This window comes from Leguminivora glycinivorella, chromosome Z, assembly GCF_023078275.1.
Source record: "Leguminivora glycinivorella isolate SPB_JAAS2020 chromosome Z, LegGlyc_1.1, whole genome shotgun sequence".
In the NCBI taxonomy this organism is placed as follows: domain Eukaryota; kingdom Metazoa; phylum Arthropoda; class Insecta; order Lepidoptera; family Tortricidae; genus Leguminivora; species Leguminivora glycinivorella.
In genome coordinates this window covers 16983429-17007959 of record NC_062998.1, presented here as the reverse complement: position 1 = coordinate 17007959, position 24531 = coordinate 16983429, and the positions used below count along the sequence as shown (strand labels likewise).

The window sequence follows — 24531 nt, the reverse complement described above, 5'->3', positions numbered from 1 at the left end:
TCGATGATTCCATTCCTCCAACTTCAATGTTTAGGATACATTTTACTAATTGGCCGGCTTTTTTACTGCCAAGATTTGGTTGACCGTCTATAAACAAAAAAAATGTTTATAGTGAATACATACTTTTTATTACTTAACGCTTTTATATCAGAAATGCACAGAACATTGAGAATATTTGAAATATTTAATTCATGCATTCAGGTTTTCCGAGCGGTTTAACTTTAAAAAATTAGGGACCTTTTCATAATCTCCGAAATTCTCCGATCGTACCTGATCTCCGCCAATTCTCCGCTAGAGGCTAAAATTCTCCGAAAATCGGAGGAAAATCTCCGAACTGGCAACACTGGTTGTGCGTCTAAAATCTTTTGTTTTTAAACATAGTTACACAGCAGCACATTGTTGATTGCGCCATTGCTCGGAACGGTAGTAAGAGTGCTACGTGATAAGGATAAGCTTATGTGCCAATGAATCGAATTGCCACAGCAACATTGGTACATTTGGTACTTATCGTAGGTGCCGTTCATTTTAAGGGTAGTACCTATGACAGCAACATAAATTAACGGTAAAACTTATATCAAGTGAGTTCTTTTTTCACCTTTACTTTCCTTAAACCAAGGTTTTCCGTGCATAACGAGGGTTTATGAAATGAAATGTCCACCAACAGTATCAGCATAACTAAGCGAACTACTAACAACTATAATTCTGGACGCCTAAATAAAAACCTTTGTCATCTAATGTTGTCATGAGGTTGAAGGGATAGTTTCATAGCTGCTTCACTGCTTAAAATGTAGTCATTAAGTCAGGCTGATGTATCTTCTAACAGATTAAGTCCTGATTTAGACGACGTGCGAACTCGCATGCGATTTTAGTTACATTGCGGGCTTTTGAGGTTACATACAATTTTGCACAGCCATCAAATACCGCAATGTAATAAAACTCGTATACGAGTTCTCGTGCCGTCTAAATATGCCCTTAGGATGGCTATGGTGGATTAATAACTACATGATTTCTTTAAATAATTGTTCTGGCAGTTAGTCAATAATTTTAAGATTGATTTTTGCTTATTAAATAAATATTTACTAGCATCACCTGGATTGGTACAAAAATATACCTTTTTGTTCAGACTCTGAAATCTTCTGCAGTAAATTCATACCTACTAAGAAATCACATTTTACTAGTTCTTTCATGTTTTCATGTTGCCTGGAATACTATCTTTATTCCTACTAGACAAATGATGAAGTGTATTACAACACTGACTTGGACGTGAATTCCACTTATACTCATAGGCTCCTCTTTCAATGGCCTCACTTTTACACAAGTTTCCCCCTTTTGAGTCTACCAAAGATTTATACATTTGAAACATATCTTGAGTAGTCTGTTTATGGCGTACTAACAGTTCATTTAGGCATCCTCTTGAAATCCATTCGGTGTCAAATCTGACATCATGGACTCTGTTGATTCCATCTAATGGAGCTGTCCAAACACCCATAGATATATCCTCTGATCGATACGAACTGAAACAGGTAAAGATATTATAAAAAATATAAAATGGTTGTGTACACAACATTACTTTCTTTGGTTTTAACATAATTATTGATTTATTAGTACTGTAAGACATTTACAGGGGATCGATTTTTGAAAGTCTGTGGAAAACGACCTAATGCTATTTTTGAAAAAGGACGGCTAGTAATTTTAAAACTAGTGGTAATGACCACTCGTTTTCGATTCTGTTAGTAGAATTTAAATCGCTAGTAATAGAGATATTATTGAATGAATTTACAAATATTTAATATTAACTATATTTACCTTAAATAATCTGCATTTTTGGCAATAAAATCAATGATATTGCGAGAAACGACATAACCACCACCAAGTGCATATGGCAGATAGTTGTCACATAAGAACCAATCTTGTTCTTGCCATTTCCCTTTCCGTTGGACGCGAGCATGGCCATTGAAATATCCCCAATATAAGCCTTGATGTTGAGCCGTACCTGTCTGACAAAAGAAGATTTCATAAGTGTCATTTAGGGTCTTTCAACACCAGATAAACACAAAGTGGAGGCTAGGGTAAAAACCCTTCCTTTAAAGTGCTTGAATACTAATATTTCTGAACAGTAGATAGGACTGTTCAAGATCAACTTAGTTTGTTAACATAATGTCCCTAAAATGGATACCTCAGATCACAAAACTTTTATTTAGTTAAACTGAAAATCCATCCTTAAACATCCTTATTTTCAGAGCCTAAATAAAGCATATCAAGAAAATTTTACAAGCTAAAATAATTCTACCTATAGATACAAGACTGGTATTATTTCCATACAAGTTAATGAACACAATCGGTGATAGTATTTTGACAGGCAGAGTACTTCAATTGTTGACTCTCTTACTGTTGATTGATGAGAGATAATAGGTGTTTGTTTGGTAACCTGTAATACCTTGTTTGTTTAATACTTATGAGTTGTTAAGCAGAAAAGTAGTTTTCAAAAAACTTGGACATAAATTTGGGGCTCAAATAAGTTAAATGCATTTTTCAAGGAACTGAAAACAGTCTATTGTTCTTCTTACCTTGACTTGGGTAGATGTATATGTATTGAGAGTATATGAATTCATCTGAGGTGCAAAAGCTTCTAAATCCTTAACTATTAGGTCTACTCTAACAAAGGAGTCATCATCACATTTAATAACATACTTTACATTCTTTAAATTTTCATGGATCCATACAAAAGACAGTTTCATTTTCATAGCCAAATTTTCATATTTATCAGTCAGGTTGTCCAACAAAACCATATCATTACTTCTGGTATTTTCTGTTTTTAACATGTTTATCTTTTCAGTGTTCAATCCTTTAGTACCTACTACAAAGTACACTTTGATAAAATCATGATTGATTTGCTTTTCAGTCCAACTGTGGTTCCACTTGTAGAGTCTTTCTCCATTCTCGACAAATATATTGGATATAAACTTTGCCCAGGTGCTACGTATAACATTGCGCCGTTCCTCGTTCAATGGACTGGTTAAAACAAGCACTGCGTACTCAACACCATTAGTTACACCGTACCTGGCAGTCACTGGGTTTTCAGTATTTACGGCATTAGCACAATCAATTTTCAAAAAACACAATGCTATTCCACAACCAATACAAAAGAAAAATATACTAACGCGTATCATACTCTTATGCCTTTTGATAAATATTGCCACCATTATAATACTCGTTGAATATCGGTGATGCTCAACTAAAAATATATTATCTTTGCCAAGACTAGGGCCAATTCAAAGGAAAATATCCCAATTTTAACTCAGCATCTCATTCCATATCCATCGTGTCGTATTCTCGAGTTCTGTTCTGTTGATACTTCATACTTCAATGTCATTATGTCACTGTCACTAATGTCACTGTCACTAGTGAATGAATGAATGAAAGAGTCGAACGTATCCACAGAATTATAATTAAACCAGAATGAGTTGTTAGGCCAAAAAGTGTGTCCACATGAGAGGTTAAAGTTGGGGCTGGTGTCCCTCTCGCACTTATTACCACTATCAAAATCATTTGAATGACGTCATCACTGTCATCATTTGGGGATACCAGTCAATATTCAAAGTTACTACCAAATCTACTAATACCCAATTAAAGGTTTTTAATAATTGCGCAATTTTTTGGTTTTATGGCTTCATAATAATGACTTACCAATTCGTTACAAGGTATTAATACCCTTGCCTCGATATAATACGAAAATAATTTAAGAAGTTTATAAACTTAGTTATCATACAGGTAAAAATACTACTACTATAGTAATTTTTTAACACTGGTCACACGTGCGAGAGGGACACCCACAGAATTATAATTAAACCAGAATGAGTTGTTAGGCCAAAAAGTGTGTCCACATGAGAGGTTAAAGTTGGGGCTGGTGTCCCTCTCGCACTTATTACCACTATCAAAATCATTTGAATGACGTCATCACTGTCATCATTTGGGGATACCAGTCAATATTCAAAGTTACTACCAAATCTACTAATACCCAATTAAAGGTTTTTAATAATTGCGCAATTTTTTGGTTTTATGGCTTCATAATAATGACTTACCAATTCGTTACAAGGTATTAATACCCTTGCCTTGATATAATACGAAAATAATTTAAGAAGTTTATAAACTTAGTTATCATACAGGTAAAAATACTACTACTATAGTAATTTTTTAACACTGGTCACACGTGCGAGAGGGACACCAGCCCCAACTTTGACCCTCTCATGTGGACACACTTTTGCTAGTCTGTCAAGAACGCCTTTATGCGCAGGTGATAAGGTTCAATTTAGTATGGCAAAAAAAGTGTGAGCTCAGTCCCTATTGTAAGTCGATGGGGACACCAGCCCCAACTTTGACCCTCTCATGTGGACACACTTTTGCTAGTCTGTCAAGAACGCCTTTATGCGCAGGTGATAAGGTTCAATTTAGTATGGCAAAAAAAGTGTGAGCTCAGTCCCTATTGTAGATCGATGGTCGTCGGTCGCCGGTCGTCTACTACGTCTAGTCTAGTCTACACTACAACGACGTGTTGTGTCTGTTCGATTTGTTCTCTCCTGTCTTTCCTTCATTCGCGTTGTGTCGTGTGTAGTGGTTATTTTCCCTGTTTAGCCGTCACGTCAAAAAATTGTTGGTGATGATCTCTTGTGTTTAGTATTATTTACTTTATTACTATATTTCTTTTATTTCATTTATTCTTGTGATTCAATTTCTGTTCCGACGTTAAAAACCTTCTTTATAACTAACCAAGAGTACGGGTATATTTCATTACCACAATATTTAGCAGTTTATTTTGGGGTGTCTTGTAGGTAGTTCTAACTCCTATAATAATTATATACTGTTGATTTGTGACTTGTTGCTAGTTATATAGTAGCATTTTACGGCAGTTATGTCTGTTCTACATTCCTGAAGCTATACAGCTCATGTTTCTTGTATCAGCTGACGAACGACGTTCAGTAAGTATTTATAACTTTCAAACCACGCAAACTTAACTAGTAATATTAAGAACTTACGATACGATACTGTAAATTAATATAGTATATTGATAGCATTATGTAATTGTTTATGGTGAATTAATAATTCATAAACCAATGATATTTATTAAATTACAATTAGGCAAGCAAACATGGAATCAGCGAAGAAAAAAGGCCGTCCTGCACACCCGAGAGCGCACGCAAATCCTTTATCGGCTCTCACATTTGGGTAAGTGTGGTTATTTCATTCAATTATACTTATGCATACAATTATTAACTTTCTCACACATGTCTATTATGTATTGTTTTTGGTAAACTTAATTTTCTACTTGTTCATTAACTTAATAAAGTTACAAAGCTGCTCAGTTGTTATGATTTTACATTAGGGAAATTATTTTAAATATGTGGTGATTTAATGCTCATATTATAATAATACAATTTACTCATTGGTGAATAGTTTAGTTTCGGTTAAACTCCTTTTTAAAACTATAAAGTGTGACTGGAAGGATATAGGTAGTTTTGTAGCATAATTTTACTATAGAATTCATGTTTTAGATGGACTTTGCCAATTTTTTGGAAGGGCTTGAAGCAGGAAATGGAAGAGGAAAACCTATATGAACCTTTGAAAGAACATGCATCAGGTATATCATAATATTCTTTATTTATCATGAACATTTTACTTTTACCTCCTATTAGAAAATCTTCATATCTGGGACTCACCTCTCAGCTGTCCATAAAAATATTGAAGGCAATTCTCAGATAGTTGAGTTAGAATGTTGTTTATATTCAGGACCCAACCAATATTTGCTCATGCCTACAGTTATTCAGTAGGGATGTAAGGTAAATATGGGTAAGTGTGTCATAAGGGGAATTGTGCCTGGCCTTCACATTTGACCTCTTTACTTATTGTCTCGTGTGTTTTGCGATTTCATACTTTTGCTACTTGCTATTTACAGTTAGTGGTAAACATATGAACTCTCAATAAACACTGATCGTTGGTTTAAACAGGTCAAATGTGAAGGCCAGACACACTATTCCCTGTGACACACTTATCCATATTGACCTTACCAACTATGAATTTGGTGTTTGGGGTTCAGGTACAAAGGTCTATGAGAATAATTACATTTGGCTTAGTGGGTAGTGTTCCTGCCTATAAAACCGTTAGGACATATATTTCTGTGATGATCACATATTGTTCTTTTGACTAACAAAGGCATACCAAATAGGTAAATAATACAATCACATCAGTTGTCAATTTTTTTGTACTGTGTATCTATCTTTTGTACTTATGAAGTGTCGATTAATCAGCTTTTTTTGCCTTTATTTGTATGCCTCTTGCTTAGCTATTTTAGGAGTATGTTTCTTAGTACATCAATTATTAAAAGAAAGAGTAAATGAGACTTCTTTGGATAATGCCCATTATTTCAATTTTATTCAACTTTTTTTTTTTTTAGGTCCTCTCGGTGACAAATTTGCTCGTCTTTGGGAAGAGGAGGTGGCTCGCGCTGGTACCAAGCGTACGCCGAGTCTCCTCCGAGTAATATTGCGAGCGTACGCCGTGAGGTGCATGCTGTATGGAATAGTGCTGCTTTTTATGGAGTGTGGCATACGGTAAGTTATTTCCGTATGTAATGTTATTTTTCCTTGTATCTCACTTGGTTTATTTGTTATAACTTTCTAACTAGAATTTTATAATATAGTAAAATTATGTTAAATTTCTAACGTACTTAAACAACAAAAAACATCTTTTGCTGGAGATTTTCTAGCAGTTTTCAAAGTGACGCTTAAGCTTGGCGTCCAGCGTCCACTTGGTTCGCCGTCGAATCTCATTAATTCGCCTTCTGCATTTCTTATGAAACTGCGTCCATTAGCGAAGCGTCGAATCGTATTCACCGTTCATAGTAAATGTATGGAGAGTATGGAGGGATTGGAGGGCTTGATACAACGCGGCTTGATTCCGCCTACTTTCCTATAAGGGGGGTGGAAGTTTGTACGGAGAATTCCGCAATTTTCGAATTTAACGTGAGCGAAGCCACGGGCAAGATAACTATATGAGGTCAGTGTAATTACACGAAACAAAAGGTTGGTTTTTAAATGATTAATTAGTCACAGGCTTCGTACCGGATTGGCGTAGAATTCATTTTCCTGATATTTTATTAAGTTACTGAATTTTGTGCTTAAAATAACGTTAGACCATACCATGCGCATAAATTATACACATAGCGCGCGCCGTAGCGTAATACAAACTACGCTACGGCATGTGTGAGCCTCTTCATTTAATTAATAATCTACAGTTCTCAGAGCAAAATGCATCTGTTATCAATTGATCATACGACGATCCAGTCAAATTGTTGAATAATTTTAAGGTTTCGCACTATATCTTTTGTCTTCATTTTCATCATTATTATTTTTGTTTTACACTTTTCGCCTCCGATTTATTAATTGAGGGATCATGTACAGTCGCCATCAGATATATAAGAGCGCCCGAGGTACTCAAAAATATCTGAACACGCCTCTAACGCCTAGGCAATAGAGGCGTGTTCAGATATTTTTGAGTACCTCGGGCGCTCTTATATATCTGATGGCGACTGTACATGTACTTAGCTACCTAGTAATAAAGTTTGATGTATCGATCTGAAACTCGAGAAGGTACCTAATGGCTTTGTCTAAGCTAAGACCCGTTTAGCCTTTCTCCCTCAGGCATATTCTATAACAAGAACACATTACGTTAACGTGTTTATTTTATAAAAATAAACATAAATGTAATGGGGGGAAAATATGTATACACACCTTAATTTACAATTTTACAGGCAATAAAGTTCAGTATACATATTTTTTGGCACTTCTGTACCTATTATGTGATATGTGACGGTATTGTTTGGCACGTATTGTATGTTTGTATAGACAACCGAGCACCCCTTGAACGATTAAAGACATGGTGATTCCCAATTGATTGACTAGTTACATCATAGATTGCCAATAAGCTTTATCAATTACGAATATGAACACAACACAGCCACTGATCTATTGCTCATTAGGATTCAATAAAGTCAAGCCTTTTGTATAAATTTTGTAGCGTAAATTAAGCTCCGCGCATTACGCTTATATACTCTTGGCTTGGCTTTATTGTAGTCTAAACGAGTCATCAACTTAAGTATCTCATCTGTCACTTCAGAGACTAAATGTCGGCGGAGGTCTCCGGTTACCCTCAAATAACCATCTCGTGATTACATACTGGCACATCTCGGACACTGGCGATCAAATATATGAAAGAGGTGCGTTCCTAGCACACATTCTAAGCTCGTGTAGGTGAACGCGTACCATGCTTGTATGAGTAACATATGACAGGTTGACTGTTCGTGTTTTTGACAGGCGGTAACTGTGAGGTAACCGACAGGGGGTCGGCGGCGCTTTCAGCGGGGAGCGGAAGTGACCATACTGTACAATAATACTCTTTATTATACTGTGATACTGGTGACCCTTATTCATTACGCTTGGTGACAGTTATTTCCACAAGTTACCGCAAAGTTTTTTTTTAAGTATACATAATTAATTAGTTTAATTACTACGGTGTTGTACCACTACTGCATTAGTTGCCATCGGTAAGAGCTCGGTAATAAAACTAATAAATAAACCTTGGAATTACCCGATGACTCATACATAAATTGCTAATGAAATATTTCTACGGTAACCTACTAGTAAATTCTAAAATCATCTTACAGTTTTTATGATTATAGTAGACAAATGTGTAGTAGGTAAACATGTATATGTAACACATTTTTGTTTTAATAATTTCGCAAAATACAGTCTTGAATCAATACATACAGTAGCAAATAATATCGGGCACATTTTTTCAGATAGATACAGCGCGTAAATAATGGACTATTTGATCAAACCAAGGTTCAATTTTTAAATAAAATATATGCCCGAGATGTTTCTAATAATTTCATTGCTTTAGTTTTCTCGGTATACCTCGGTGGATAAATACTCGAAATTGTAAAGATGCCATAGGTACAATTTTCAATCTATTCATCTAGATTATTTATTTGGTGAGATATGCTTTTGTGTGCTATGTTATCAATATCATATAAAAGTTTAATATCCATACTAATATTATAAATGGGAAAGTGTGTGTGTCTGTTTGTTTGTCCGTCTTTCACGGCAAAACGGAGCGACGTTTGACGTGATTTTTCAAGTGGAGATAGTTGAAGGGATGCAAAGTGACATAGACTACTTTTTGTCTCTTTCTAACGCGAGCGAAGCCGCGGGAAAAAGCTAGTTAATTTATAAAATACATTGATAGTATACGAACAGCATTCCCAATCCGCATTGGGCTAACCTAACGTGGTGCCTTCGTGCCGTGTGGAGTGCCGTGAGGCGCCGGGGCGTAAGTATTAGGGTCAACAAACCATCGGTCACCCTTAAAGCGTTCGCTAAATTTTTGCACTGTAATATGTAGGTATGTAGCAGCATGACAGTTTTTTGGCTATTATAACTGTTATGTTCAAAAATATATCTACTTTTTGCAAGACTACCATTAGTGAGACTATACTAGTACTTAGTAATCTTATCGTAATTTAATAGTTAATTGTGAATACCCGTTTACGAGGCATCTTTTTGATATCGGCGACGTCTAGACTAGACAAGCTGTTTTTGTGTGTACGAAAATACCAAGTTCATTGATTGGATGATAATTATTCGACGAACGGCTCATATAACCTAAAGTAGCGAAAAACAACGTTATTGATATTTTGCACCAGCAGTGTTATTGTCCCCTTAACGGACAGATAGTGAAGGTGAAACGAAACTCTTGCATAACGTTAATACGACGTGGTTTACTTAATCCATACTAATATTATAAATGGGAAAGTGTGTGTGTCCGTTTGACCGTCCTTCACGGCAAAACGGAGCGACGAATTGTCGTGATTTTTGAAGTGGAGATAGTTGAAGGGATGGAGAGTGATACAGGCTACTTTTTGTCTCTTTCTAGCGCGAGCGAAGCCGCGGGAAAAAGCCAGTATAATACATACATACATACATACAATCACGCCTGCGTCCCATGAAGGGGTAGGCAGAGCACATGAAACTACTCAGGTTTCAGTGCCACTCTTGGCAAATAAGGGGTTGAAAGAAAACGAAACTGTGACATTGCAGTGACAGGTTGCCAGCCTCTCGCCTACGCCACAATTTAACCCATATCCCACAGTCGCCTTCTACGACACCCACGGGAAGAAAGGGGGTGGTGAAATTCTTAACCCGTCACCACACGGGCACAGTATAATAATATAATAATATCAGATAGCCTCTCGTATTATTAGGCAGTTTAAGTAATGCTACTGTCAATGTCATGTCGTTGTTTGTTTTCGTTAATTTCTTTTTACCGGAAGACTATGAATTTAAATAGCGCAACGTCTCATAAGATTTTTTTTTCAAAATCTAGAACCTTGTATTTGATTTGAAATAAGATCACTGGCTTTAACAAGCAATTCTCTGTTCTCTCTCCGCTAACACACATATGTGTATAAAAGCAATAAAATGGTAATTTTGTGTGATTAAATCCTTGTGTGTGAATACTTCCCTCTCTTTACTAATTAGGTTGCCCACAGATATTGCTGACGATGGTAGTCAACAGTTTCAGTTTTACGTAATCACTAACTATTTGAGCGACTGAGCGTATACCAACCAAATTCACAAATGTGTCACGGTCATGACATGAAACTTGCAATTACACACTCCACAGTTTCTACTTATCTTAGGTACCTATAATACAGAGTATTACGTGCCTATTTGATAACGGCAACATTTAATAATCGAAAATTCGCTTAGGTAAAAAATGCGATGATTGACGTTTGCAACTTGAGAACCTCCTTCCTTGTTAGTCGTTAAGGTTTTCAGTGTTCTTACGAGTATATATTACATGAAGCATAATTGGCGGACCGTATGCTTGTTTGCCACCGACGTAGTATAAAAAAAAAGAATGTGGTCGAATTTATTTACGGAATATGTTTGTATGTGGCTGAAATAATTGAAATGCCACACAGCATTTCTTTTTATTCTAGAGCAAAAATGACATCATAATCTATTATTTAACAGCCTTAATATTAAGGCACTTGTAACTTCGTGATAATTTTCGTATCTTTATTGTTTTTTTTAAATTAGGTATATTTTGTTGCGAGGGCGTACGGAATAAACGGGCTGTACTGTGACAGACGGACGGACTACGAGTGCGCCTAACTAGTAAAAAGGATAAAATTAATTTGGTACTTTTTCTCCGCGATGACATTGTGGTGCACTGTGTTAGCTGCATTTGTTGTATTAAAGTGTTATCTAACTAATAACAATTGCAACCTGTACCGAGGTCGGTCAAGTATCACTAATATACTTGCCCACTCTGCATCAAAGACATATGTAACTCCGTATAATTATGTAGACGGATAAGGTCTAAGAAAAAAACGTACCTCAAAGCCATAGAGAAAAAGGTACGGTGGCCAAGATGGCGTTACACCTTTGGGGAACGCTCGGCTAGATGGCGCTAATATTAATATTTGACATTTTAAGACATATCAAGCTAAGCATATGGGCCAAATTGTCAAAACTGAGGTTCAAAAGTTTTGTTTGTGTCGAGAGATGGCAGTCTATGCACTGTGATTACACATTTTACTTTGACAGTAACTCTCTATAGATAATACTCGATCCTCTTTGCTCTGCATCGAACGGTCGTAAACTCGTAATAGGTACTCGTAATTAATTAACCTTTTAACCGTCGGTCGCACCGTTATAGCAGAAGTATGATAAATGAGAATAAATATTATAAATCACAGATTGACTCAGTCCTAAAGTTTCTCAAGAAAGCTTTTGTTGTGGCTTCGGCTTAGCATGGAGGTACCTACCCTGTAGGTAAGAACGGTCATCAATATACAAGACAAATATTAGTTCAACTTCGTACTACCCGCGTCGATAAGAGCACGCTCAATGAGCAATTCTAAGCGGTTTAAAGGTTAATAATAGGATCAGATGTCTGATGACAAGTGCGGAAAAGTGGAAGTATGAAACGATTGATGCTGATGATGAACTAAAACACGATGGAAGGGTTTTAAATCGAGTTAAGAATTTCCTCTTCGTTCGTGTATTGTAAGATGTTTTTAGGGTTCCGTACCTCAAAAAGGAAAAACGGAACCCTTATAGGATCACTCGTGTGTCTGTCTGTCCGTCTGTCACAGCCAATTTTCTCCGAAACTACCGAACCGATTAACTTGAAATTTGGCACACATATGTAAACCTGTGACCCAAAGACGGACATGTAATTTAAATTAAGAAAATTCAATTATAGGGGCCACTTTTGGGGGGGTAAAAGTGAAAATTAAAAATCAAAGTTTCTAGAACTATATTGTGTTACATATCAAACGAAAGAGCTTTTTATGTATTTCAAAAATATTTTTTTAATAATTTTTAGTTAAGTAATTTTTAAGTAATTTAAGAAAATAGGCAAAAAATGACCCCCCCCCCTTATCTCCGAAACTACTAAGAGTAAAATTTTCAAAAAAATACACGAGATAGTTTTCAATCTATAGATTACAGGAAAACCTATCAGAAATCTAAAGTAAAGCGTAAGTTGGACTTAAAAGAAAAAAAACTCAAATTACGAATTTCACTCACTGCCGCTGCAAGGAGTTACCAAATCTCTCGAAATTGTGTGATATTATATATAATGCGCGTTTGAATATTACATATAAACTCATTTCTGTTACGTTTTGTTCAAAATATCGATTATTCGCAAAAATGACTTAAGTTCCTACTAAAAAGGAGGCGCTTAAGCCCTTCTTGTAGTGTACGGAACCCTTGCAACGCGAGTACAACTCGCACTTGGTCGGTTTTTCAGTACATATGACCTTAATTTTGAAGTTTCGACATGATAAGAAATGTACCACTTTGCGCACTAGTGTGGGTTAAAAGCACCATAAGTACTGAAAAAGACAGTTCAAGTTAAAACTAAATATGCATAGAACTAAAGTTTTTGTCTTCATTTTTGTCTTCATTTTTTAAATAATCTGTGCTCACTAGCGTGTTCGGTATCAATGTTTTAAGAATAAATACCACTAATTGTTACGGGTACCACTATTATATCATGCCTAACTGAACTGAACACGAAGCGAGCAGGACAAAGGTTCCCATCGGATACAGTGTTAATTAGTGGCTACCATTAATAAATATTCAAGCAAAGATGATGTCATGTGATAGGGCTCACTGTTTTAATAATTTACTCACCAGATACCCCACGTGGTTATAGTTGTAGAAAAAAAAAAAACATTGTTTTAGTTGTTTCCTGTAACAATAATAAGTTAATTTATAATTCATGAATTTACTTACTTATTTTTGATATACAAAAATACGACCTCAAACTATTACCTAATTAACAAGCTTACTAGCTCGCGATGGGACCAGTGCCTAACTCGAAATCGTTAAAACCCATGGTAGAGAGACCCAGGAAATTATACTAAATCCACTGCTATCAAATCCTCATATCCGAAATGGGTTATGCGCTGAACGATTTCTAGACGATTTTGGGACTATATACCTCTAGGGTGTTATCAAATCAGTCACGGATATTTTAAGGGACGTTAATTAACATCAAAACAATTAACTTTCACTAGAAATTCATACAAAATTTTCATATGATTTTTTTGTTTTCATTTCCTTAACAAAGAAAATATTTTCATTTATTTTCTAAATTACCATCCTCTATAATGTAATTGCCTATCAGGATGTTTAACACTGTCTCTCATGTCACGTTAATAGTGTTTAGAGAGCTCTCATTTAATTATTTTAGTAACAGGGTGTTTTAACAAAACCTACGATGTTTCATACATAAATATACTCCTGTAGGCCTAGCACATGATGGCCGCGAGAGTATGTCGCCGCGAGATTGATGACACGTTTCTTCTAACTGATATGTATCTAACATATACTAAACATAATACTGTATTTGAATTTTTAGGTTTGTATGAGATTTTCAAAATTTCAATGACATTGATTGATAACTATTAGGTTTGCTAATTCCAGAAAAGTGTTTTTTCGCTCCACCCTAGATGACACGTCTTCTTCTAAGTATATTAATGACATAAGGACGGGTAGTCTATCTCGCGGCGACATACTCTCGCGGCAATCATGTGCTAACCCTGCTGGAGCGGAGTACTGTAATCTGCCGTAAAAATATCCGTGACTAATTTGTTAACACCTTATATAGAAGCCGACTTACTATATTGTACCCACAGTAACTTTAAATTTAATTAGCTGTAAGTATTATGTGATACAAGTACTCCTGGTATCATTGTTACAAAGCAGCATGATTAATATTGGATCACACGTGCAGCTCAATAGATGAATCAAGAATAATTTATGTTATCTGTGTCAGCATCAGTTCAGACTTTGCTCTTGTGTAAATAAATGTTTTTTCCTTCCGTCCCCTTTGTTATAACATAATACCTTAATAACTTATGCGGATCTGTAATATTTATACTCGTAATAAATTTATTATTTTCTGTGAAAAACTAAATTAATCTCGATTCAGATGTTATGGTTCAAGTTGGAGGTCTCACTAGCTCAAGGCGTTGCTAAGCTCAGATTGTAATCTAGGTCATTGTCAACTACGTATGAGCAAACGTAAGGGTACACAATACACATATATCTTAACTAGGTAATTCTGGGTCAGTTGTAGGTCTTCAAGCATGTCCCTAAAATATCGAAACACCAACGTTCTTTGTAGGGGAAAATGTGCGTATTATTTATTTCTGTAAAATACATCAAAACATTGCGGTTTTTCCTAGATGTAGAATGGTAGAGCTCTAATTCTAATGAATTACGTACAGTCAACCAATTGGAACCCTAGGCCACTCTACAACCATGTCAAAATGACAAGCAGTAAGAGATTTCTTACAATCTGATCTATAACGTCACTATGACATAGTTCTAATACAGTGGCCTAGGGTTACAATTGGTTGACTGTACATTAGAAACTCGTGTTAGTGAAATCCAATAAAAAAATGGATAAAATGCTTCGAGTATTATAAACAGATCAATCAACGTCTACATTACAGTGTTTGATAAGGCGATCTAATTCGCTAATATAACAAGCATTTAAACGTAGGTACTTAAAGTATGTAACTGGCTATCACCGGTTAGGGGTGATCTATTATTATGACATGACAAACTCAGGTGACTTATCAGTCCAGAAGCAGCGACCTTCAGTTTGTGTAATACTTAACTACAGACTTGATTGAATACGCGTCATGCTTGGCAACGTATTATTTTAATTATCTTTAATTTACCAGAATTAATTAAAAGGTTAAGAGCAGTAAGTAGCTACAGGTACGTCTACGCTAATGTCGGTGTTCAAAATAGAAACATCTTTTATAGAGTGTACGCATTTTTAGTGTTTTATTGTTATACTTAATGCAGTATCCATCGTACATTTTGTGTCACATGCACTTAGGCCCCCCACATCTAGCGTCTCGCGAGCCTAGCGTCGGGACAACTGTATGGCGAAACCTGACGCGGCGTCTTTTTAACCGCCTTCCAAATCTCAAAGGAAGTTATCAAGTCGTCTGTATGTTTTTTTTTATTTTTTTTAATGTTTGTTCCTCGATATCTCCGTCGTTACTAGACCGATTTTGAAAAAATTGTTTTTGATTGAATGTATATGCATACAGATTGGTCCCATTTTTCTCAGAACCCAGTTCTGATGATGGGATCCTGGAGAAATCGAGGGAACTCCTCAAATCTGAAAGGCATACATATGGTGATTTTTGTGTTTTTAAAGGAACAGCATGCATTTACGTACGGAACAGTGACATTTGGTGCAGTGGAACTCCTGATGATGGTCAGAATGGAACTCCTCAAATCTGAACGGCACACTTATAGTGACTTTGGTATTTTTATAAGAACAGCATGCACTTACGTCCAGAACAGTGATATTTGGTGCAGTGGAATTGCTGATGATGGTCAGAACGGAACTCCTCAAATCTGAACGGCACACTTATAGTGACTTTGGTATTTTTATAAGAACAGCATGCACTTACGTCCAGAACAGTGACATTTGGTGCAGTGGAACTGCTGATGAAGAGTGAGCCGCCCCTGGTTAGAGTTCCGTTCTGATAATCATTCTCATCTGTAAGTACTTCAGAATCATCCAGATTTCAAAATTGGTTCAGAAATGACGGAGATATCGAATAACAAACATTAAAAAATATACAGACGAATTGATAACATAATCCAACATTTGAAAGTATTTATCACCAGAACCCCAAAGGAAGGCGGTTTTTTTTTTCTTAAAAATTATTTTCCATACAGTTGGCCCGACGCTACGCTCGCGAGACGATAGATGTGGCGGGCCCTAAGTGTGACACAAAGTGCAAATATTATTTACATTGGTTCTGAAATAGGGGCGCGTGAAGGAATAATAAATAAAATCAGAGTTCAGACGTTAGGGCAAGGTAACTTTTAATAGATGATGTACCCTATAATGCATTGAATTGATGATGCTAATTTTACACGTTACTCACCGATCCTATAAATTGAAATGTTTTTAAATATTTTCAGATTTAACCTCTATATATCTGAATAAAAACATTTGAATCTCTAAGTGTAAGTCCTGAGTGTAGCAGGGCACTCGCTCGCCCCGCCGAACGCTCCGCTCTGAGCGTCCACTCAGGCCTTACGGCTCAGCCACAACATTGGTCTAAGCGCGACAGCGGTGAGCGGCGGCCATACATTGGAGCGAGACACATCGATGGGACTTTTCATTCGCACGTACGGTCAGCCAATTTGAATCCTAGGCCACTGTAGAACCTTTGCACAGTAAACGTCAATGTGACTTCTTATGGCAAATAGAATATGGTTTAAATGAGACAGGGTTCTAGAGTGGCCTAGGATTCAAATTGGTTGACCGTATGGCTGCCGCTCACCGCTGTCGCGCTTAAACCAATGTTATGGCTGGGCCGTTACACTAAATGCTATCATTAATCTGCCTATCTATGAAGAACATGAGCTCGACCATGCAGGATCATATATTGCGTTTATTTTGCTAGGATACACCAGCCGTTGATGCTGAAAGGACTTATCAACTTCTTTGACCATGCGCGACTTCATACTTTGTCTGACGGTTCCGAGAAGTGAGCACACATTAGGTACTTCGGTAGATTAATGTATCAGATTTAGATTTATACTGCGTTTAGTATTTATTCTATATTTCAATTAGCATAGTTTGATTTGGAAAAAAAGTATTCCAGTTGATTGTTATTGTAATATTCCATCAAATAGCATTTAAATGTCACACAATGAAAGTTTTACTCATTTTATTTTGTTAGTTGTAGCGATAAAATTTAATGATTAGGTTTTAGTACTTCATATGTATGATCATTTTTCTCTTAGAAACTACCTATTTATCTTACTAGTATGCACGTAAATGCATGCGAGTTAGATCAGAATGTTTATCATAAATACAAGTACTATTGTAGCTTTAATTGATTGATATTTATCACCGTTTCATTCTTGTCACTGTGTAGTGCGAGTATACATCATTCTAATGTTTACCAACGTAATTCTGATTTTCAAACCTCTTCAGAAACTTTTTGCATTATTGATGCTTGCGGCAAGATAATATCGTTGTTTTTGTTAATTCTACCATTTTCCCACTTTATAGAAGAATCGACAACGAATGCTCCCCCGCAATAAACCGCAAGTGCAAAATTGCACGATAGACCTAAAATCACGGACAATATAGTCTTGAAGGCTTAAGTCCGTTTTCACATTATCCGATCCGATATCGGAAGCATTTCAATGGAAAAAATCCAAGATGGCGCCTGTAATAAACGGGATATCGGTCCGACATCCGATAACGGATATCGGATAATGTGAAAACGCACTAACTGTTGGCAGGCTCGCGCAGCCGGTGTTCCTCGGCAAGCTGGTGGACTTCTACGCGATGCGGGCGGACCAGCCCGTGTCGCTCAACGACGCCTACTGGTACGCCGCGGCCGTGGTGCTGTGCTCCGCGCTCAACGTGCTCGTCGTGCACTCCTACATGATGGCCATACTGCACATGGGCATGAAGTTCCGCGTCGCCTGCTGCTCTCTCATATATCGCAAGGTAACATGCATTTTAATGCATACGCCCCTACTGTAGATCACATACGGGCTGAAACAATGCCACATAAGGAGCCTACGTTCACACGCATGACGGTATTGCTGACAGGGCAGATCCCTAAGCTATGCATCCAGACTCACAGGGACTCCGAACGGAGCAATGCTAAATCAATCACACTTTCATATTCTTTCAGCTAAATTGTCAATACCGTAAAACGAGGTGGCTTTGAAACGCAGGGGCGACGTTGAAACTTTAGTTTAAATTCATACTGTAAGTTAACTCGAGATTATCTATAGTAGATTGACGGAGTAAATAATGAATGTTAATTTTAAGGCTGTTCAAATATCATCAAAGAAGCCCAAATTTTCATAAAGCCTCCCCGGTTCACTGTACACAAATAGAGAATTCACTTCTTGAATATATATGACGTAAGGTCTTGTTTAAACGCAATTTTAATAGTCTTAAATAATGCTGCTCTTTACTGTATAGGTGTTCTTTTTGCTAACGTGGTGAGTCACCGCTTTCATGGTCAAAGGATGATGATGGTTTTCTCGTGTTTTGTTTGTTACCTAATGTAAATAAATTCTAACGCGATAGTTTGTCATGACCTTCGCTAGTGAAGTCTTCTATTCATATAATGATAGAGAATAATCACGAAGGTGAAAATGACACAGAAGTATCCGAACGTGACAATCACAATTCAAGATTTTATTTCTCACATCTCGTTAAATCCGATGGATACGTCGGCCATGCCGCCATAATGGACATTTCTAACACTTTTTGAACCGAAATAAAATCGACCAATGACCAGTTAAGTGGTCTGTTTGTAAATTTACTTAAGTTATTTAGTGCGAGTTTTCCTCAACGTCACGGTGTCAGCAGCCGTGTGTCTTACCTATTTACCAAAGACATTGTTGTCTATGTGTCATACATTAGAAAGATGAGATCGGCAGTTTTGTAATATCACTTAGGTTGTCTTAATATGTTTATTTTGATATTTTATACTGTTTACCGAAAATATGCTATCAGAAGCATAACAAAATGTATATACATATCGTCACTACTTTGAAAAAATCTCGTATCTCACACTGCTCCTCAAAGTTAAAACGCAGTAAGTCTATATGCATTCCATACATACTTATTACATTTCTCTTTTCATTGACAGAAGAAGATACAAGTTTTTTTTCAAAGTAGTGACGATATACATAACTATCAATCTGTCTAAACAAGGCTAGTCTTCTTTCTTTCGCTTTAATCATTACCAAAAACAATAACAAAAATAAATCACAAAATAAAGTATCCGTCCGAATAATATACATATGTATATATTACTCATCATAAGTTCTCACTAAAATTAACAATATCTTTACTCGGTTTTGCTGCAATCTATTTGACAATATCTGAATCTGAAGTTTGTTACAATTTTAATTAGGTATATGCAGTGTTGGCCGAACGTCAATGCAATTAACCATTGAAAACGTTAATTGCCATTAACCATTGACAATTGACGGAAAATTAATTGTTAATTGCAATTAACACCAATTGCCATTAACGTTAATGCATTTCGAAAAATTAACAATTTAAAAGGATTAATGGCTAATTGCTACACAAACCATTAAAAATTAATTAATTGCTAATGTAAATTGAAAGTGTCATTGACAATTAACAATTAACAAAAATAAATTGTGTAATTTAAAAAAGACGAAACATATAAAAGTTTTAAGTAGGTAGGTACTTATTTTGAGATTTCTATTCTGCTCTTCGTGAACCCTGGTTGTGGTTGTACCTAGTGGAACTCAGGTTTAGTGCAACATAAAAACAAGCCGTTTTCGTCATCCAACTCGCCTTGATGAGTATTTGGGTGAGCTGATAACAAGATAGAGCCCAAGATAGAGCTGATGCTGAACCCTGGCAGCACCTAAGGGAACGGGTTCGGTACAACACACGTGTGTCTATGTCGCACCAAACCTGAGTTCCTCTAGGCACTGCCAGGGTTTAGGCCGGGTCATTCTGCTGGGCCTTATTGACTCACTGAAGTTTGTTTTCATATGATTTATAATTTTTAAATACTTTTAATAAAGTGGTAGTATCAATTATTAGTTCATGAAAAAAATAAATTAATTGCATTAAACATAATTGCAATTGAAATCAATGATCATTAATTTTTATTAACTTTAATGGCATTAATCAGACAATTGCATTGACAATCAATGGCATTAAGCTTCGCAAAAATTCAATGGCCATTACATTTAATTGCAATTACCATTAATGCAATTGATTAATTGCGAAATCAATGGCCAATGCAATTGATTAATGGTTAATGGCAATTGACGATTACGGACAACTGTGGGTATATGCATGTGTTTTCTTTCAGTCGCTCAGACTGTCAAAGACGGCTCTTGGCGAAACGACGGTCGGCCAAGTGGTGAATCTGCTCTCGAACGACGTGAACCGATTCGACGTGGCCGTGATATTCTTGCACTATCTGTGGATAGGACCGCTGGCCACGGTCATCATCACCTACCTCATGTGGCAGGAGATCAGCTGGGCGGCGGTCGTCGGCGTCGGATTCATGTTGGCTTTCATACCTCTGCAAGGTAACCCACTTATTTAATTTTTGATACTTTTGCCAGTAGAACTCTGCGAAATTGTACATACATGTCTTTGTTGAATTAACTTTAACAGATTAAGAAACGGCCAAATTATGACCAGCGGCAATGGATGCATGATAGTCAGCAGCAAAAATATTTCTAATTTATTCACAAAATGTTGTATCCCAAAGAACAAAAGCGTGTGCAGATTCATTTCATTATTTGACCCTCTTTGCTACTTCTGCTGCGGCTTGAATCAGGTAATGCGGCACATGGCGACCGTAAAATGAATTTTAATGCATTTTTTATATTATGGTTCTTATAGATATAGATGCGAATTAGTAATAATTAGTAAAACAAATATATTTTACTCAGTCTATCGTAAAATGTGTGCATCTTATAGCGAAATACGTGACATTTAGATCACCTTCATATGGCGGTGGGCACGTTCTGCTATTTATTTTCAGGTTTTGGTTTGTCTTGTTTCTTAATGATAAAGGAGAAACTACTTTGTTTTTTTTTTAATGGGTGTTGCGTAGTTTCCTCTATTCTCTTGCCGCCCAATGTGCATTCAGAGGCACATTAATTTGGTTACAATGGAATTTCAACTTTCAAATAAACAAATAAAGTAGCATTTCTTTTGTTTCTAAATTTTTTCGAACATGTGAAACTCAACTCAATTTCAAGTACAACTAGACTCAAAATTTCCTAGCCAAAATGTTGTATGGTGGGCGTTACGAGGCTATACCAGAATACTGTCTTTTTTAAGATCAGGCCCTCAAAGTCTCTGAGCTCAGAATTGCTATCAGATTTAATTCTGACGATAATAGATGTCCTTAATTTTATTTGGAAATTGTAATTTACAATTCCAACAGGTCACATCTATTCAAATAGAAAATGGTTGAAATATTATATAATGACGGCACGTCTTCGACTCTTATAAATTTCAAAAACAAACCGTCTCTGTTATTTAGAACGAATTACATATCTATGGAAATATTATTTTCGCATAAATGAGACGCTACAGGCATTATTTGCATGTAATGTAATTATTTTAAAGCCTGATCAAATATCGACAACATCTTAACATAATTTGGTCATCATTGTCTGATGTTTTAGATACTTGTATATCTAGGGCAGTGAACATTACTACTCCAGGTCTTTTGTTATCGTTTTCTTTTATTGGAGTACGTAGCAATACATAATGCTAATAATTATGTAATGCTAAAGCACAGTCTCAAAATAAAAAATAATATCACTGTTCAGTACTCCGCGAGAGCGCATTTGATAATACTTACTTAAATCATATACTTAGCTTTAATATAAAAAAAAAGTACTTAATATGATTGGCAGATACATAAGCTAGAACATTCAACATTGAAAAGCATAATCTATACGTACCTACAGTAATTGTAAATTCGATACATACAGCCTACGACGTAGACAAAGCATCAACCTAAATTGAACATGTTTATATAGGTGAATGGTGTGACATTTCAGCCTTGCATTCGTAAACGTAGTGGTATTATGTTAGCATAATAAGAGTTCGGTGGCATTATGGCCCGGCAACGACATTATGTCTGGATATACTATTCCACATGTGTTTGTATGTGTCCGCCGGGCTGGCTGGCTTTACTTAAATACCTATACAGCATTATTAATTCATTTTCGATTGTATTGTATATACAAACACTTATTTAGCAATATTTACATCCTATATGTACTACAGTTCGATGACTCAATTGAACTGTAGAAAATAAAACAAGTATAACATTAAATATTACCAACCTTAACACGCTATCAGCTGTCTTTGAGGTTTGTTTTTATTCGCATTAAATTTAAATGTACTCGGCGCAATAGTAATATTTTGTTTTTATAAACAAGATAAGTTTGAACTTGTATTATTTGTTTGAATGCAATTATAGGAACTGTCTCATATTTCATCTTTTGATTACATTTTTTTCTACTTTTCAAAACGACAAGTGCAAGTCTCAACCCTTTAAGACGATACGGTCGGGGTCAATTTTCCATACAAACGCTCTCGACTATTTCCTCCCTGGTTTTTTAACACTTTCGAAACCGGGCTCTACGCTGCGCTACGACATTTTCGCTACATACGGGGAAACCCATGTAATCGGCTACGCTTCTACGAGCGGTGTGCCCGACAGTCGGGTTCTTGGTAGCGAAAGTGGTTTAGATAGAGTAATGATTTTTTCAACACAGATTGTTATTATTTTTATCTGTGTCGGACCGTTTTGATTTTTTGATATTCTGCTTTTTAAAGATTCTGGAGCCAATCAAAAATTTCCGAAAACGGCCTTTTTCATTGTGGCGCAAAAAAAGGTCTGATAGTCAAGATTGGTAACAATTAACCCAAATCGGTCCGACATAGATTATTTCATTGTTATTCAGATTCTCAAATTTTGTTTAGATTGATTAAGTTTTGAAGGAGGAAAGAGTCGAGAGCGGAACCTCGATTTTAAAGATTTTTTTCAAATATCTTTTGACTGAGTTGTTCTTAATGGACAATTTTTTTTCGATAAATCTAGTTAATAACACTTGTATATTTAACTAAAATTCCCAAGTTGAAAGGGGGCTCCTTTCCATTTTAGCATTTTCGCTACCGTATCCTCTTAACTGACCTGACAAGCTCTGCTCAGGTCTGACGCGCACGAATAGTTTTATATGTATTAACTTTCATGTATTTAGATAAGGTTTACGACGGTGCGTTGCAATGCTTATTCGTTGTATATATCTGGTATGGATTTGTCTCATAATTTTAATGTGTTTGTTATAATATAACAAGTGGCGTTTATTGTAGCATGGCTGGGCAAAAGGACGTCGGTGCTGCGGCTGAAAACTGCGCTGCGCACGGACGAGCGGGTGCGGCTCATGAACGAGATCCTGTCCGGGATACAGGTCATCAAGATGTACACCTGGGAGAAGCCGTTCGCGGACCTCGTCGCTAAGGCCAGGAAGTACGTACATTACAGCACACTAAATTGTAGAGAATATTAACGAAAGACAATACCTATATATATAATGTATATTATTTTTTCTTATAGAAAGTCTACGGTTTTAATCCCCATAAATTCCCTCGATGTTTGTTAAGTGACGTAGCGCTGCCACTTTCATTCAAAAGGGCGTGGGTTCAAATCATTTAAGTTTATCGGAACTTATGTACGGAATATTTGATAAACAATATAGAAGAAAATAATTTCAAAGATGTGGAGTATTGATACTAACACATACTCTAGCTAGCCCAATGCGGCCTGCGGGTGCATTGGGATAGATAGTCAGTCCTCTCGCGCTTCAGTGGAGGTCTGCCCTGCAGTATGACGTATTTAGGCTGAATTATATTCATTGAAATCTCCTTAACATTTACATATATTAAAATGTTGGCTTTTCTATTACGTTTTTATTTCTAAACGTAACATGAATTTCACCACACCGTCACATCATAGGTTGCATTTTCCTACCGATTTGCGTGGTTATGAAATTATCCTATTGTGTACGTAATGATTAGGTGTAATCATGGATCACAATGTCGAAAGAAAGTACGCCATGACACCATTTTTATAGGTACCCATGAGGTTGTAACGATATGTACATATGTAATTTTAATGTAAACAAAAATAAGCGTGTATTTTGGCTGGTACAATATATATTACACCTTCAATCTTCGAGCCATGCAACTTGATATTGCTACATAATTCTTTTTTATTTACAAGGTTTTAATTTTCGCAACAAATAGGTAGCATTTTGTTACCTAGGTAAAATGAAAAGCTCTTAGACAGGTACATTT

The 24531-nt window shown here is 36.2% G+C and overlaps 2 protein-coding genes across 4 annotated transcripts in view; one reads left to right on the top strand and one right to left on the bottom strand.

Annotated features, from left to right (window-relative positions):
- Positions 1-847: 847 nt before the first annotated feature.
- Positions 848-3355, bottom strand: LOC125241716 (beta-1,3-galactosyltransferase 6-like). 3 transcript variants are annotated; one of them, XM_048150319.1, is made up of 3 exons: positions 2568-3353; positions 1807-1997; positions 848-1514 (listed from the first exon to the last, which is right to left on the bottom strand). In XM_048150319.1, exons 1-3 carry the CDS (start codon positions 3201-3203, stop codon positions 1184-1186), a joined length of 1158 nt encoding a protein of 385 aa, XP_048006276.1. In that variant the 5' UTR covers positions 3204-3353; the 3' UTR covers positions 848-1183. The 3 variants fall into 3 exon arrangements, with proteins under 3 accessions (XP_048006276.1, XP_048006278.1, XP_048006277.1); XM_048150321.1 differs by having other exon boundaries at positions 3162-3352; XM_048150320.1 differs by having other exon boundaries at positions 1379-1514; positions 1807-1993; positions 2568-3355.
- Positions 3356-4575: 1220 nt separating this feature from the next.
- The window catches only part of LOC125240824 (ATP-binding cassette sub-family C member 4-like), a 48441-nt gene continuing 28485 nt past the window's right edge, over positions 4576-24531 (top strand). Inside the window, exons 1-7 of the mRNA XM_048148950.1 lie at positions 4576-4976; positions 5137-5223; positions 5550-5635; positions 6449-6605; positions 17928-18138; positions 20510-20732; positions 23548-23704. Of these exons, the coding sequence (XP_048004907.1) occupies positions 5147-5223; positions 5550-5635; positions 6449-6605; positions 17928-18138; positions 20510-20732; positions 23548-23704 (911 nt within the window). The 5' untranslated portion in view covers positions 4576-4976; positions 5137-5146. The remainder of the gene's footprint in view (positions 4977-5136; positions 5224-5549; positions 5636-6448; positions 6606-17927; positions 18139-20509; positions 20733-23547; positions 23705-24531) is intronic.

Coding starts and splice junctions, on each gene's coding strand:
- LOC125241716 (XM_048150319.1), bottom strand. CDS start 3,203: ATGGTGGCAATATTTATCAAAAGGCATAAGAGTATGATACGCGTTAGT. Junction 1,998..2,567: donor ATACATCTACCCAAGTCAAG/GTAAGAAGAACA, acceptor TTCTTTTGTCAG/ACAGGTACGGCTCAACATCA. Junction 1,515..1,806: donor AAAAATGCAGATTATTTAAG/GTAAATATAGTT, acceptor TACCTGTTTCAG/TTCGTATCGATCAGAGGATA.